The sequence below is a fragment of the Beta vulgaris genome, chromosome 6 (assembly GCF_026745355.1).
Source record: "Beta vulgaris subsp. vulgaris cultivar EL10 chromosome 6, EL10.2, whole genome shotgun sequence".
NCBI classification, from domain to species: domain Eukaryota; kingdom Viridiplantae; phylum Streptophyta; class Magnoliopsida; order Caryophyllales; family Amaranthaceae; genus Beta; species Beta vulgaris.
Window position 1 is genome coordinate 69,465,645 of NC_079207.1, and position 16,405 is coordinate 69,482,049.

Here is a 16,405-nt window from a genome sequence, read left to right on the forward strand (position 1 = left end):
TGTTTTTTATTATTTGCTTATGCAGTGTGTTTCAACTCAATTTCGAAATCTCAATTTCAGTTGAAACACCGTACATGTTACAGTGCCATAAATTTAATATTCGATTTTTTGCACGATTAATTTTAATCAAATCAATCTTATTCATTTATAATTAATATCTTGCAAGCTAACAATATTTAAAGGATGGCTATCTATTTGGGCTATCGCCTCGTAAATACGTAATGGCGGATGTATGTGTAAATGGGTGGAGACATGTGAACCCACTTGGCAAAATAAAAAAGCGTGAAGAGGTTGTGTAAATTTATAGTTTACAGACCGGTAAGACTTTCACAAGCATATATATTTTTCGAATTTCGTTAATTTTCTTTTAGTACTAATTTTTGTTTAAATAGTATTTCATTACTGATTTATTTAAGAGTGACCTCACTACATATGTTTTCTGGATCCCGTCACTTTAAACACGCCTTCATTTCTTTTGTTTTAATAAAATTACTTATCTTAATTAGAAAAATGTATACTCTCTTCGTCTTATAATAACAAATCTATTTTTTTTCAAAGTGAAATATATACTCTCTTCGTCTTATAATAACAAATCCATTTTATATTTTTAAAATGAAATAATCAATTTCAAATTGTTATTTTTCACTAAAAAAAACTCATTTTAGCATGAAAAAAAATTATGAATGTTTATTTGCACATTTTCTTTGATGGAAGGTTCTTAAAAATCATGAAAACCATATATTTTATTGGATGATGAAAACAATTAAGAAAACGAGGAAAAAAAAAAAACCTAGCCATGTGTGTCACATTTGTAAGTGCATGTCCACATGTACCTAGGCTTCACATATGTGCAAGTGCAACGACACAACGTACATATCCTAAACGTACATGGTGCATAATAATAAATCTTGGATCCTCATTTTCACCAACTGAAATTAAATTTGTGTCTACTGCCAAAAAGAAAATTAATTGTGTGAGATATGTGAGTTGAGATGAATGAGACAAATGTAAATCCAAACTCTTAAAGATCTAGACGACTGGGCTGGTCCCTCTACAGCCCATAATACATAGTAACTACTGATTCAGCTGGACCACAAATATTCAAACAACACATAAGTGCATAACAGTGTAGCTCAAAATTGTGTGACGATGAAACAAGCCTTGGATAAAGCTTTTTTGTCAGATGGGCTGTGTCTGGGCCTCATGAGCAGTTATTACAACTGAATATGCTCAATTTGTATGGGTACTTGACAGTTAATAGCTTAATACTACTACATTTTTTTCCACTTGGTTACAAATTATGAGTGATTAGCTTGGTAGTAAAAATTATGATATTTGAAGTAGTCAGCTTATGAGATGGTCCAATAAAAAAAAGAAGTTCAGTAGTAATCCCCAGTTAACAGGGACTAGTTTCGTCTATTCTACTTTGTATTGTTTTGACGATGTAGTTAAGTGGTAAGATGTAGGAATGCAAATTCTTGTTCCCCAGTTTAAATTTATAATAGCCAAAATTTTTTGGTCATATGTTTTAAATAGTGATAACATATTAGATAAAATTTAACCACCAATTCTTATTCGAGGACATCACTTTAGTTCGGAGCAATGATATGCCCATATCTGATATGGGGCCAATATCATGGCATTTATGTAATTTTTATGACAAAAATAATGTTAAAAAATTATAATTTTTTAGTTTTTTTTTTTTTTTTTTGGAGCTTGTTAGTTGAAATCTTATATCATATCAGCTAGCTATTAAATCATATCTGAACTACATCTAATCATATCAAGATCCGATGTGTACAAAGTGTGCACATATCGGATATGGGCAAATACTTTCTCCTCTAGTTCGTGGCTAGCTATTACTCAACCTTTTTTTTACCTATCAATGAACTTTTTACCTCAAATTTGTGGCTACTCCAACATATTGATTTTACTTAAATTTGTCATGACGCCACTTAGGAAATCTATCATGATTCATGAATTGATTGTTTGAACAACTTTCACTATTTTAAAAAATGTGATGTTGCTAGCTCTAATTCTAAGACAAATAAGTATAAGTTTATGGAATAATAAAAGATGAATCATAGCCTACATGCTTACTAAATTTCACCTTACATAATTCAAAGGAACCTAGTAGTAATAGTAATCCAAAATTTTTTTCTTTTTTTCTTTTCTTTTTTTGACTTCATGTTCATCCATTTGAAAGTTTTTAATAGTAATCCAAAATTATTGGCTTTGAATTACTCTGATGTTTTTTACATTAATTTGAATTGGTCTAACTTAAGTTAAATTATTGGCCTTAATTTAAAGTTATAGAAACTGATAATTTTTCAATAAAATTTAATTTGACGTATTAGCTATAAAAGGAACTTAATTATCAAAACTTATGAAACATAAAATTGCAACGAACAAACACGACAGGCATATCCGGATTTGAGGGTAGGCAACAAGTGCCGTGGCCTAGGGCCCATCAGCCAAAGGGGCCCAAACCAAAAAAATAATCTGCCCATAAACTACGTGATAACTGATACTTAAGTGTTGCCAAAAAAAAAATGATACTTAAGCTACGTGATAACTTATTTCCTCCTATTTCCAATTTTCTATGGCCTTTCATTTCCATCTACTACTTTTCTCCAAATCTCATTCAATTCTTTCCGTATTCCAATTGATTTCACCATTATTTCTCATGAAAAATATCGAATACTTTCCAAAAAAAATTAGAATTATTTTAGATTGGGGCCATTTTTTTTTGCCTAGGGCCCATAAAATGTAAGGAAGGGCACTGACGACAGGTGCTATTATATCATGCAATCAAAGTGTAATGTATGAAAATCGATATACTACAATTTAGAAGAATAAGCAAAAGAAAACATAAGATTATTGTTTAAATCTGAGATCCAAGAAAAAACAATGCACTAGAACTTTCATTATGAGATGATGATACATTAAATTACAAAGATCATGTGCTTCACATAATTGTAATGGGATTGGAGAGAATAGGAGAACATAATCCTAACAAACCTAACCTTTATAGAGGCTAGGATTTAGGATGGACATCTAAAAAGAAAATCCTGCAAAATTCAAAGTGTGTTTTGTACATTTTCCCTTTCTCCGTTACTTAAAAAGACAAATCAAGCGACATATTTTATGGTCAAATACAATCATACTCGACCCTCTATACTCTACTAGTTTGCTTCTTTTAATAATATATTGTTATATATTATCCAAAGTGATAAATTAGGTTCCTCAATCACAAGAACCAATAATAAATTAAACATCTCCTATATTATTTGTTTCCTTTATAAAAATTGAGCTTACTTCAAGCTCTTGGGCATTTATTTGTTGAGGTAGACTAGTCATATTTGATCATATACGATACAAATCTATAGGCTATGATTTCAGAGTTCCTATACATATTTATCACTGGCAAGTGGGCACAAATTATTAACAGTACTAACACCCACACATAGCTGATAGCTGCCCTGTTAACCAATTCACCGGTTTCACTTATTATGATGATGATATTGATGCTAACATCACCCCTCACTTCTTCTCAAACTAAGGGCAGGCTTATTGCCTTATTTCTCATTTCTTAAGTTCATCCCATCACTTGGGTCACTATCCTTATCCTACATCAAGAGACCCATTTTGCAGATTGTAGCTAGCTCATAATATATAGTGATGTCCAACTATAAATGCTCCGATCTTAAGTATTAATTAGTACTTCTTAGTTCTTAATCCTTCAGTTGTACAATTTTACTCCAATACTCCTTTCCTCTCACATATTGTCTATAGATTAAAGTTATTACGTTCTTTTTTAAGGTAGATGAAGTCTCTTACAAGGAGTGAGGAAAATTGGGGATCCCTCCTTGTAAGGGGTGAGACTCGATCCCAGAATCTCTAGGATCAAAGGTGATGCCAACATTACTAGGTTATCACCTGCTGCTCGATTAAAGTTATTACGTACTGTGTTAGTAGTAAGTAATGTATAAGAAGACAGATTTTGTAAAAGCACTAGATAGGTATAACTAGACAAGATTATTTTTCTAATCAACATTTGTTTCTCAATGTTTACATCAAAGGAAATGGCACCAAACCAATTGGACAGACATGGTCGTTCATTTTTTTATTTTTTTTTTGACAATGGGTCGTTTATTCATGTGCAAAGAGACCTAGTGTAACTCTACGTCCGGGGTTATTGCTACATCTAGAGCACGAAGTTTTCATTTAAGAGGGCCTAAATTTTGAATTTATGGTTTGTTTTAATTACATTTTCCTTATAAGTTATAATCATGCTTAAGTTACTTTTTTTTGTAAAAATTAGTATTATATGCTAAATAAATAAAAAGCATTTTTTCATTTTATAGTTATGCACAATAATTTATATTGTAGGTACTAATGTCAATAATTATTATGTAAATGATAATCGAATTTGAATTTGAATTTGATCCGAGTTCAAACTGATTCGACATGGAAAAAAAATTTGATTTGAATTTGACTATTAAAATCTAATTTAAATAATCTTATTAGAGGTGGAGCTTAAATTAGAACCAACAAATCAACCTGAATCTAATCAACGTAATATATTTTTTTTGGTAACTTTCTAACTTGTATATAGATAGGCTCTACTCTATCATGATCATATTATTTCTTATGATTTTTTTTGTATATAGTTAGGCTCACTCTAATACGACAATGTTTAGTGTGTTTCATAAAGAGTAGATGAAGGAGAATCACATGGGAGCCCAATGGTTGGAGCTCCCACCTCCCAACCTCATGGTCGGGAGTTCGATTCTTATTAATCCCAAAATTTGGAGTGTTTGTGTGGATATTTGCTTGTGGTTATAAATCTCCACTTTTTAGCCTCTGGAAGTTTCCCTATGGGTTGGGATCCTCTTGTTACCCCCTAACTCATGAGAGCTAAGCCTACTTGGCCAGTTAATTATCGAATCAAAAAAATGAAAATAAAAAGTAGCATCTTGTGACTTGAGTTTTGAGGTAAAAAGTTCGAACCTCACTACCTACTTATGTAGCTGAACTGACTGATCTGTGAGAGGTGTTGGTCCAATAACATCCTTCTTCTTATCAATTGATTACCTGATAGAGGTCCCAAAATAAAATAAAAAGTAGATGAACTACCAATTTATCATGCACATAACACATCAATAACTATACCAGATTAACAGTCACATGCACATCCTACCGTGTTAATTGTCTCACTTTCGTCCTAAATTAGGATCTTTCAACATAATCCTCAATCGGATAATTTCCCAACAAGCTTCAAAGATGATTTTAAAGAGTTGAGAACAATACTTTCATCATTTTCTTAATATTTGTAAAACTCTGAATTTGGTGCTCCATATATCCAAATTTAACTAATATTATATCTAAATCTATAGCAGAAAAAATTCAATATTTTTTATTATTCTTATTCTCTTTAGTTCTTTTATAACGTGGCTCTCCTAAATTATTATATATTTCATAATTATTGGAACTTATAAAATAGTATTGTATAATATATGAGAAATTCTTCAAATTTATTAGACCTAATATTTTTATAGATTACGAGAATACACCCAATAACAACGAATTTCGATTGTTCATACATCAAATTCCTATTAATATAGAGTTTTTTGCGGGGATATACGAGGGTAATAGGGCATTTTGTGGGGATATACCTCGCTAAATTTTTTTGTGGGGATATACCAACCTAAATTTAAGTTTTGTTAAAAGGTACCCAAAACACTATTTTCGGCGAGAGTCAAATTTTCAACCTTTGATGACTTGCTTAATTACTCTTTGTGTAGTGTGTGATATTCAATTGCTTCTATTAAATTCATTTTTCTCAACTTCCTCACTGTCATTTTGTGGCTCACTCACGAGTTCCTACCAAATCAAAGGCCGAAAATTTGAATTATTCGCCAAAAATAGTGTTTTTGATACCTTTTAACAAAACTTAAATTTAGGTTGGTATATCCCCACAAAATTTTTTTAGTGAGGTATATCCCCACAAAATGCCCTATTATCCTGGTATATCCCCGCAAAAAACTCATTAATATATTTCCTTTATTTTAATTTCGATTATTTTTGGTTGTTGTTTATGTCTTTTCTCTCGTCATTATATAAGCCATATTTTTTTATTATAATTCTTTTATGAAGTGGTTTTCCTAGATTATTATATATTTCATAATTGTTGGAACGTATTGAACAGGATTCTATAAGACATAAGAATTTATTTAAATTTATTAGACATGATTCCTTTTATAGATTATGAGATACTCTTGACAACAACGTATTCCAATTATTCATTAATTTCCAATTAATGTATTTCCTCTATTTCATTTCAAGTTTTTAAAGTTTCATTTCAAGTTTTTAAAGCTTCAAATTTGTTGCAACAATATTGTTTTTGGTTGTTGTTTATGTCATTTTCTCTCATCATTATATAAGCCATATACTTTATTATTCATTTAGTTCTTTTATGATGTGATACTTCTAGGTTATTATATATATACCAATGCGTAGATGGTGCACCAAGGTGCAGGATGAGCATCCTGCACCTTGTCCAAAACGCAAGGCAAAAAGAATAAAACGCACAATTCAACATGCAAAAAGTAATTGATTTGACAGCCAATGTACATTCCCCTTACATCCAATGTACAAAATCGAAATTTCAAAAAGTAAATGATTTGACATTTACTGTTCACCATTTAATAACTGATTTGATGTCCCCCCATATTCTGTTCACCACTTCTCTCTTTCCACACTCAACCTCCTTGTACATTCTTGGCTTCGTGGTTGTTCATTAACAAATCAAAATGTACAATGACAGCCCCCCAGCTGAAAGTAACCCAATTCCTGAAGCTGATGTCAAGTGAGTAATTTGCAATCTTTGTACACTAGGTGTGTTGATGTTTGTTCACTAATGAAATTCAATATGTACAATTACAGTCTCATACCGAAATTCACCACTTCTCTCTTTTCCACACTCAACCTCCTTGTACATCCTTGGCTTCATGGTTGTTCATTAATAAAATCAAAATGTACAAGACAATCCCCCAGCTGAAAGTAACCCAATTCATGAAGTTGATGTCAAGTGAGTAATTTGCAATCTTTGTACACTGGGTGTGTTGATGTTTGTTCAGTAATGAAATTCAATATGTACAATTACAGTCCCATACCGAAATATGTCAAGTGAGTAATTTCCATTCTTTGTACACTGGTGTGTTTGATGTTTGTTCACTAATGAAATTCAATATGTACAATTACATTCTCATACCGAAATTCAATAAAATCACAATGTACATTGATGGTCATTGCTTTGATCACTGAAAATCCCTAAATGTACACTCGTAGATTATTGTACACCAAACCATATGCATTTGTACATTAAAAAAATTGTTTCACGTGATGAGAGAGAAAGAGTTGGCCCACTTTCAAAAATATTGCCAAAAGTCAGCCACATGGGCAAGGTGCAGGATGCTCATCCTACACCTCGGTGCAGGATCTAATTTGCGTATATATACTCCCTATGTATTTTTTTTTTTTTACATTTTCCACTTTTATTGTGCGCGTTTGCCAAATCACTTATATAACTTAAATATCTTTTATTACGTATTAGGAAAAATTATAATGATTGAATGTTAATAAAGTACTCATCAACACGAATCAATCAAAACTTTAATCTTACATATTAACAAGAATTTAGAATATTCCATTAATTATGAATAATATTAAGATTTTAGATAAGAAAGATTTTAAAAAAAGAGGGTACCTCATAATTATTTGAACTTATTGTTATTTTTTTTTTTTTACAAGGAAAGAAAACTTAGGAAAACCCCCTCTTCAATCAGGAGGTTAACCTAAAACATCTTTGCGGATGAACTTATTGTTATTTGAACTTATTGAGTAATATTCTATAAGATATAAGAATTTCTTCAACTTTATCTGAATTTATTAGATATATATATATTTTTATAGATTATGATAACATACCCGAAAAAGTAAGAGTATATATATATCACTAATAGTTGGTGAAATTGTGGTGTGACAATGCCAGTACCGCTGATCAAAGTGAAGCATGGACGTGTTCATAATTTTACGACAAAAGTATTCACTTTCTAAACACTTTTTTTCTCACTTTAATAAAGCTTAATCAAATACAAAAATATGCATGTAGATAACGAAATCCCCTAAAGTATCCAATGCTCCGAGTTTTACTAAAACTTTTTCCGCTTTTCCTCATGGCATGTTTGAGTGTACAAGCTTTTATATTCATCAAATATTTTATCCAAATGTAAATTTTAGTATATCTAAAAATTAATTAAATTTATTCGATTAATAAATATGTTGCATTGGTTTTTATTCTTCCGACGTATCTCACGTTCTTCTGATCTCCTCCATGTCAATTTTTCAACAACTCCGTACTATAGTGTCAATTTAGCTCTTGATTGTCTAAGACATCATTAGTGGTAAGTCTTTGCTTTCACTAGTTTGGTCTTTTTATGGTCTTTCTTACAAAAGAGATGATTAATTTTTCTTTTGATAAGATTAAAGTTATTTGATCAACAGTGCACCAAATACCAATCTATGGCTCTCATTAGTTGGGGTATACTTTGCTACTTTAGTTGGCCTGTTTACACTCAAAACTCAAAAGGGACATAGACTCCTAGATCATGGTAACATTTTAATCATATATTCATATATTTACTGACTTTTCATTTTAGTTTGTTATGTGAAGTTCTATTCAGATTATTTTAGGAATAATGGATTATAATACCCCCAATTTTGTGTTGTCCGTTTTTAATACTCTCAATTATGGGTTATTTTTAAATACCTCAAACTATTGGTGAGGTCCGTCAAAAATGTTTCATTTACCTGTTATGATCGGATGAACTGGTAAACCAAAACTCCGACCCACTACCCATTGCCACCTTCCCTCACCCCCACGACCACCCTTCCCACACCTAGCCCCATCCTCTACCCCCAGCAGCCCCCTAACCACCTTAGCAACCTCCCCCTCCCCCACCACCCCGTCGAAATCCCCCTCCCCCATGTGCACCCCTCTCGATTTCCCGCAGCCCCCACCGAAAAAGCATCGAGGAGAGAAAATCCAGCACTGCAACGAAGCAAGAGGTCGGAAACCTTGCGATAAACGAAGCTAGAGTCTGGCGGAAGAAGCAACAACAGAAAAAACAATTCCCTGCAATTTTTCATGCTAGCATTGAGGAGGGAGAATTCAACCGGTTTAGGGGGAAAGAAGCAATAATTTCGGCGAAAGTTGGAAGGGAGGCATTTGCTGCGAAAATCGAGGGGGATAAGAGGGGGATTTCGGTGGGGGTTAGGGAGGGGGTTTCGAAGGGGGGTAGGGGAGTGAAGGGATGCTGGTGCGAGAGGTGGGGAGTGGGAGGTGGGAGTGGGGAGGGGTGGCTGCGGGGGGTGGGGGAGTTGGGGGTTGTTGGGGGAGGGAGTGGGGGGTGCTGGGGTGGTGGGGTGGGGGTGGGGGTGGGGAGGGGGCTGCTGCGGGGTGGTGGGAGTGGGGGGCAGCTGGGGTGGTGGGAGTGGGAGGGAGGTTGGCTTGCGGCAATGGATGGAATGGGGGAAGGGCTGTGGTGGATGGGGGAGATGGTGGCTGAAATTGTGGTGGGTAGGAGTAGAAATTGAAAATAATAATAAAAAAATACTTTGGTAATAGGTTACAAATCATCTGGGTGAATTTTTGGCGGACTTTCCCAATAGTTGGGGGTATTAAAAGCGGACGAGACATAATTGGGGTGTTCTAATCCATTGATATACAACAATTTAATCATTCTTGGCCCACACGATTTCTCTTTCATCATGATATATATCTCCCTTAGGATGTTAATAAACTCACACTATTTCTCCTCATTAAAAAAACGAGTTTTTCACCATATACCCTTGATAAAATTTTTTTGCACCGTATACCCTTTCGACTTTTGAAATTCACCATATACCCTCACTTTGAAAAAATACATCCACTGACCCTTATGACTAACGACCTTAAACTTTGTTAGTCATTATCCCCTAATCCCCCTCTAATCATAATTAACTAACCTAAATTTACCCCTAACCCTAACACCTAACACCCCCACACCCACCACTGCAGCCTGCAGTATTCATATTATTGATGATGCTTAATCTTAGTATTTTAATTATTATATTCATTAGGATGTGAGTTATATCTTGATCACTTTATAGTTCATATTAGTGGCGATGCTTAATATTAGTGTTTTAATTATTATATTCATCAAGTCTGTATTATATAGTAGAGTGACATGATAAATTCTAAATAAAGAATAAAACTAAAGATTTTTAGAAAAAGAAAATAATAAAAGAGTGTCTACACAACCGCGCCCTTAAAAGATATACTTATGACTCTATTTATTTTCCTAAACATAATCAGTTGGTCTTGTAAGAGACCGTCTACTTTTAATTTAAAAGTAGGCGCGGCCCAAGCCCAATATTAAGGAGAGAATAGATCATATTTCTAAATATAGTGACTACTTTCATCTATTTAGTGACCATTTTAATCTATTTAGTGACCAGTTTAATCTATTCATTAATAACATTCTTTAATTCATTTAGTGACTGATTTAATCCATTTAGTGACTAGCTTAATCCATTTTGTAAGACTGACGGACTATTTTTAAAAATTGTTTGCTCTAATTCGAAATTTAGAAGGGAAATAAAAGAAGGAGAAGAGAATGGACGACTAGGATGGTTAAAAATAGTGTTAGGTTAAAGAGAAATTGAATGGGCTTCTTAGGAGAACGTAGGTTTGCATTGTCTAATTTTATATTAAAATTAGACCGTCTATTATAATAATTTGTGAAACATAATTTATAGTTCTCTAAAGCATAATGTTTCATAAACACAACGTACAATATCCTAATAAACCTACTAACAATCATGCCATACTTTTTTCCTCCCATCTTTAATAAAATTTATTTTTTCTGAATATTTAGTAAAAGCATCAAACTATTCACCTACTTTGAATAACTAGAGTAGTTCTAACTTCTAAACAACTTTGAATATGCTCACTGACATAGTATCAATGGAATGATGGATCATACATACCAATTACCATCACCATGGTAGGGACATCCTAATACTAGGGAAACAAACTAAAATTAAAAATAAAGGCAATTCCTTCAAATCAAGAAAAAAGATAAAAACTTTTAGGTAAGAAGCAAATTATACATGCTCCATGTGGGTAGAACAAACCAAGTAAACGACAAACAAACACCCCAAAAACAAAAACAATCTCCCAAAATAACAAATTTTGAATTCCAAAAAAAAATTAAAAAAAAAATTAACTTGACATAAATTTACAAACACTCTTCTCTTACATCTCACTTCTTCTTCCTTCCTACTTCATCTCTTGTTTTTCTTCGTCTTTAGTCCTCTAAAATCTTACCGACGAAAATTGCAAAAGAAAGAAAAAAAATGCGAATCCTTGTTTTTCTGTTTCTTCTGAATTTCCACCTTCATTTCATCAATGGCAGAACATTACCAGAACAAAAAGCTTTACTTGGTATAAAATCCGCCATTACAGATGACCCACAATCATCTCTTTCTTCCTGGAACACTTCTACTCATCACTGTACTTGGGATTTCATCAAATGTTCATCTTCATCTTCATTAAATCATCATCAAAGTGTAGTTTCACTCAACATTTCTGGGTTAAATCTCACTGGAATTCTCTCACCTGACATAGGTTTTCTCACCAACTTGCAAAACCTTAGTGTTGCAGGAAACTCATTTTCTGGACCAATCCCATCTTCACTCTCTCTCCTCTCAAATCTTTACCACCTTAATCTCTCCAACAACATCTTCAACTCAACTTTTCCTTCCTCTCTCTCTCCTCTTCAAAACCTACAAATCCTCGACGTTTACAACAATAATCTCACTGGCCCACTTCCTCTTTCCGTCGTCAACATGTCGGAGCTCCGGCATCTTCATCTGGGTGGTAACTACTTTTCCGGCGAGATTCCGGCGGAGTATGGACAATGGAGGAAGATTGAGTATCTTGCTGTATCTGGAAATGAACTTGAAGGGAATATTCCGGCGGAAATTGGGAATTTAAGTTCACTTAAAGAGCTTTATATTGGGTATTATAATGGATATTCCGGTGGGATTCCGCCGGAGATTGGGAATTTGTCGGAGTTAGTTAGATTTGATGGTGCAAACTGTGGATTATCCGGTGAGATTCCGGCGGAGTTAGGGAAGTTGAAGAAACTTGATACTTTGTTTCTTCAAGTGAATACTTTATCTGGGTATCTTCCTTCTGAATTTGGGTATTTAAGTAGTTTAAAATCGATGGATTTATCGAATAATTTGTTTTCTGGTGAAATTCCTGAGAGTTTTTCTTTGCTAAAGAATTTAACACTTTTGAATTTGTTTAGGAATAAGTTACATGGGGGTATACCTGAGTTTATAGGAGATTTACCTCAGTTAGAAGTTCTTCAACTTTGGGAGAATAATTTTACTGGGAGTATACCTGAGAAATTAGGGTTTAATGGAAGATTACAGCTTTTAGATCTTTCTTCTAATAAGTTAACTGGGACTTTACCACCAAGTCTTTGTAGAGGAGAGAGATTAGAGACTTTGATTACATTGGGGAATTTCTTGCTTGGTCCAATTCCTGAGAGTTTAGGGAGTTGTAAGTCACTTAGTAGAGTGAGAATGGGGGAGAATTTCTTAAATGGATCAATTCCTAAGGGTTTGTTTGGGTTACCTAAACTTACTCAAGTTGAGCTTCAGGATAATCTTCTTACTGGGGGATTTCCTGTTACGGTGGATTCGATTGCAGTTAATCTTGGGCAGATTTCGCTGTCGAATAATCAGCTTACCGGGGAGTTACCTTCGAGTATTGGTAATTTTTCAGGGGTTCAGAAGTTGTTGCTTGATGGGAATAAGTTTAGTGGGAGTATCCCACCTGAGATTGGGAGGTTGCAACAGCTTTCTAAGATTGATTTTAGTAGTAACAAGTTTTCGGGCGAAATTCCTTCGGAGATTAGCAAGTGTAAGTTGCTGACATTTGTTGATCTTAGTAGGAATCAGTTCTCTGGTGAGATTCCTAAGGAGATTACTGGTATGAGGATATTGAATTACTTGAATATATCAAGGAATCATTTAAGTGGGAGTATTCCTGGCTCTATTTCTAGTATGCAGAGTTTAACATCTGTTGATTTTTCATATAACAATTTCTCTGGTTTGATCCCTGAAAGTGGACAGTTTAGTTACTTTAACTATACTTCGTTTTTGGGTAATCCTGATTTGTGTGGACCTTATTTGGGTCCTTGCAAAAATGGGGTTGTTGGTTCTCCACATCCATCCCATGCTAAAGGTCTCTCTGCTTCATTGAAGCTACTCTTGGTGATTGGCCTTTTGTTGTGTTCCATCATATTTGCAATAGCTGCTATTATCAAAGCTCGGTCGCTTAAGAAAGCGAGTGAGTCTCGGGCTTGGAAGCTAACCGCCTTCCAACGGTTAGACTTCACTGCTGATGATGTTTTGGATTGCTTAAAGGAAGATAACATCATTGGGAAAGGTGGTGCTGGAATTGTTTACAAGGGAAATATGCCGAATGGTGATCAAGTAGCTGTTAAGAGGCTTCCTGCAATGCATAGAGGTTCATCCCATGATCATGGATTTAATGCTGAGATTCAGACTTTAGGGAAGATTAGACATAGGCACATTGTTAGATTATTGGGATTCTGCTCAAACCATGAGACCAATTTATTGGTGTATGAGTACATGCCTAATGGAAGCTTAGGGGAGGTGCTACATGGGAAGAAAGGCGGTCATTTGCACTGGGATACGAGGTATAAAATCGCGGTAGAGGCAGCCAAGGGGCTTTGCTACCTCCATCATGACTGCTCGCCGTTGATTGTTCATCGTGATGTTAAGTCCAACAATATCCTTCTGGACACCAGCTTTGAGGCTCATGTTGCTGATTTCGGACTTGCCAAGTTCTTGCAAGATTCGGGCACTTCAGAGTGCATGTCTGCTATTGCTGGTTCCTATGGATACATTGCTCCAGGTATTGTCTCTTGCAATCTACTCTACAAGATCATTAATCTCAATTTCATAGCAAATTAATTAGCCAGCTGAATTTGGTAACTTCTTAGACTCTATTAGTACTTAATTAGTCAAACTGCTTAAATTTGTGTTACCTGATATTTTTGACTGTTTTAAGAGTGTTAATACTTAATAGTGACTGTTTGGATGTCTTTCTCGAGTAGTTCTGGTTTGTTGCAATAGCTTTTTTTTGACTTAAATTCACAAAGGAAATACATTTATGAGGTGTTCCCCACTTTACCAAATGGTAGTTCATATCAATTCTGTCGCTTTCTTAAGGCTTTTGAGAGCACTCTAGTTCCTAACGAGAATCCAAAAATGATCAAGCTTCCTTAATGCTTGTACTATTTAGTTTTGTGGGTCTTGTCAGTTACCAAGTGACTAGATTATTTCAAGATTATGTAGCATTTGATTAAGGCTCTAAAGTACTCCACTAATCGACCTTTGATCCTGTTGAAACGGATTCACAGATTCTCGATATTCTATTATGTACTTGTAATTTGTTATTCAATGAGCCTAATTATTTAATACTAATTGTTAAGCTAACTAACAACAATGTTTTATATGGCTTACTTGTTATGCAGAATATGCCTACACATTGAAGGTTGATGAGAAAAGCGATGTTTACAGTTTCGGGGTGGTTCTCTTAGAACTCATAGCTGGCAGGAAGCCGGTTGGAGAATTTGGGGATGGAGTTGATATTGTTCAATGGGTGAGAAAAATGACTGACGGGAACAAGGAAGGAGTCCTTAAGGTCTTGGATCCTAGACTCCCTTCAGTTCCTCTTCATGAGGTAATGCACGTGTTCTATGTCGCCATGTTGTGTGTCGAAGAACAGGCAGTGGAACGACCAACTATGCGAGAGGTGGTTCAAATACTTTTAGAGATCCCAAAACCACCAGGAACAACACCTAAGCAAGGGGACTCCTCACCCTTAGAATCACCTCAACGACCTACCGATGCCATAGTAGGCTCTCCGACAAAATCGCCACCGCCAGATCTTCTTAGCATTTAGTGTGTTTTAGATGGTACTAGAAGAATCCTCGCTACGTCTCTCCAAGAAATCAATGAACTGGGAGTGCACTAGCTTGATTTTCTGTGTTTTTAGCTTGTTTTTTTGGGAGGGTAAAGAATGAAAAAGGGTAGGGGGAGGGGTGTTAGCCTGTTAGCCTGTTAGGAAGATTGGTTTGTGCTAACTTTAAGGTCTTAAATGTGTTTGCTTTAAGATTTTTCTGGGTTGTACAGTTTTTGCATTGGTGAGTTTAGCCACTAAAGGGCATTAAGGTTAAGTTTTTACAACTTTTATTTTCACTGATTTAAGTGTTCTGTTTTTTACTGTAGTTTTTGTGCCATTGCTTCCTTGTTCTATCACATAATGCTGCTAATTTTCTCTGCTGCTTCTGTGAAGTTTATTTCTGATGCTGAGTTTTAGTCAGTGAAACATTATGTGCCTAGGAGAGAAAATCATAATAGGTTTGTCCCCTGAGTTTATGAAGATTGGTCCTTTCTTCTAAGTGGAGTTGTTGGATACTCCACTAGGCAGCTCATCTGTGTTGGGTACTTTGGGTATAGGAATTTGTTATATCTTTGTTTAATGTTAAATCATAAGCTTAATGCTGTACTATAATACTAATATTTCTAGTAGTAGTATCTTACTCAATTTCAGTCTTTGTTTTACTTTAACTATCCTTGTCGTATCCACAATACTTTAGTATGAGATGAAGAAAACTCCACTAGAAATAGATAGTCCTTGTTTTCTCACTCCCCAATTTTAACCTTTTGTAAAATATACTTCCTCCGTTTCTAAATAAGTGCAACATTTCTTGTTTTCACGTTTGCCAATGCATCATTTTAACCATTAATATCTTCAATTATCAATAAGTAAAAATTATAAAAAGTTGATATTAAAAAAATTCACATTCGGACGAATCTAACAAGATCTCACATGACTATGTTTTTTTCTAAAATGTAAATCACCAAGGCTAATTAAAGTTTAAAGTGTGAATAGTAAACACTATGCAAATGTTGCACTTATTTAGAAACGGAGGAAGTATATAGTAATAATAATCAATGATAAAAAACATATAAATGATTAAAGTTGTACATTAATAAAAACAAACGATTGTTATTAAATTTGGAATTGGAAATAATGTTGAATGAAATCTAACTCAACCATAGAAAATATGGCTTGATTTTATATTTCTTGTGAGTAAATTTGGGGATTCTTCTTGCTTTCCGACTCATAACAACTTCAAACGAGCGGGGGCATTAGCTGAAGAAGACCCTAACCAATCCCCGTGGCCTT

The 16,405-nt window shown here is 34.3% G+C and overlaps 1 protein-coding gene across 1 annotated transcript; it reads left to right on the forward strand.

The window, feature by feature from the left end:
- The first annotated feature begins 11,196 nt into the window (after positions 1–11,196).
- Positions 11,197–15,452, forward strand: LOC104897824 (leucine-rich repeat receptor-like serine/threonine-protein kinase BAM1). Its single transcript, XM_010684771.4, has 2 exons — positions 11,197–14,062; positions 14,685–15,452. The coding sequence occupies exons 1-2, from the start codon at positions 11,464–11,466 to the stop codon at positions 15,113–15,115; spliced, it is 3,030 nt and encodes a 1,009-aa protein (XP_010683073.2). The 5' UTR covers positions 11,197–11,463; the 3' UTR covers positions 15,116–15,452.
- The last annotated feature ends 953 nt before the right edge of the window (positions 15,453–16,405 follow it).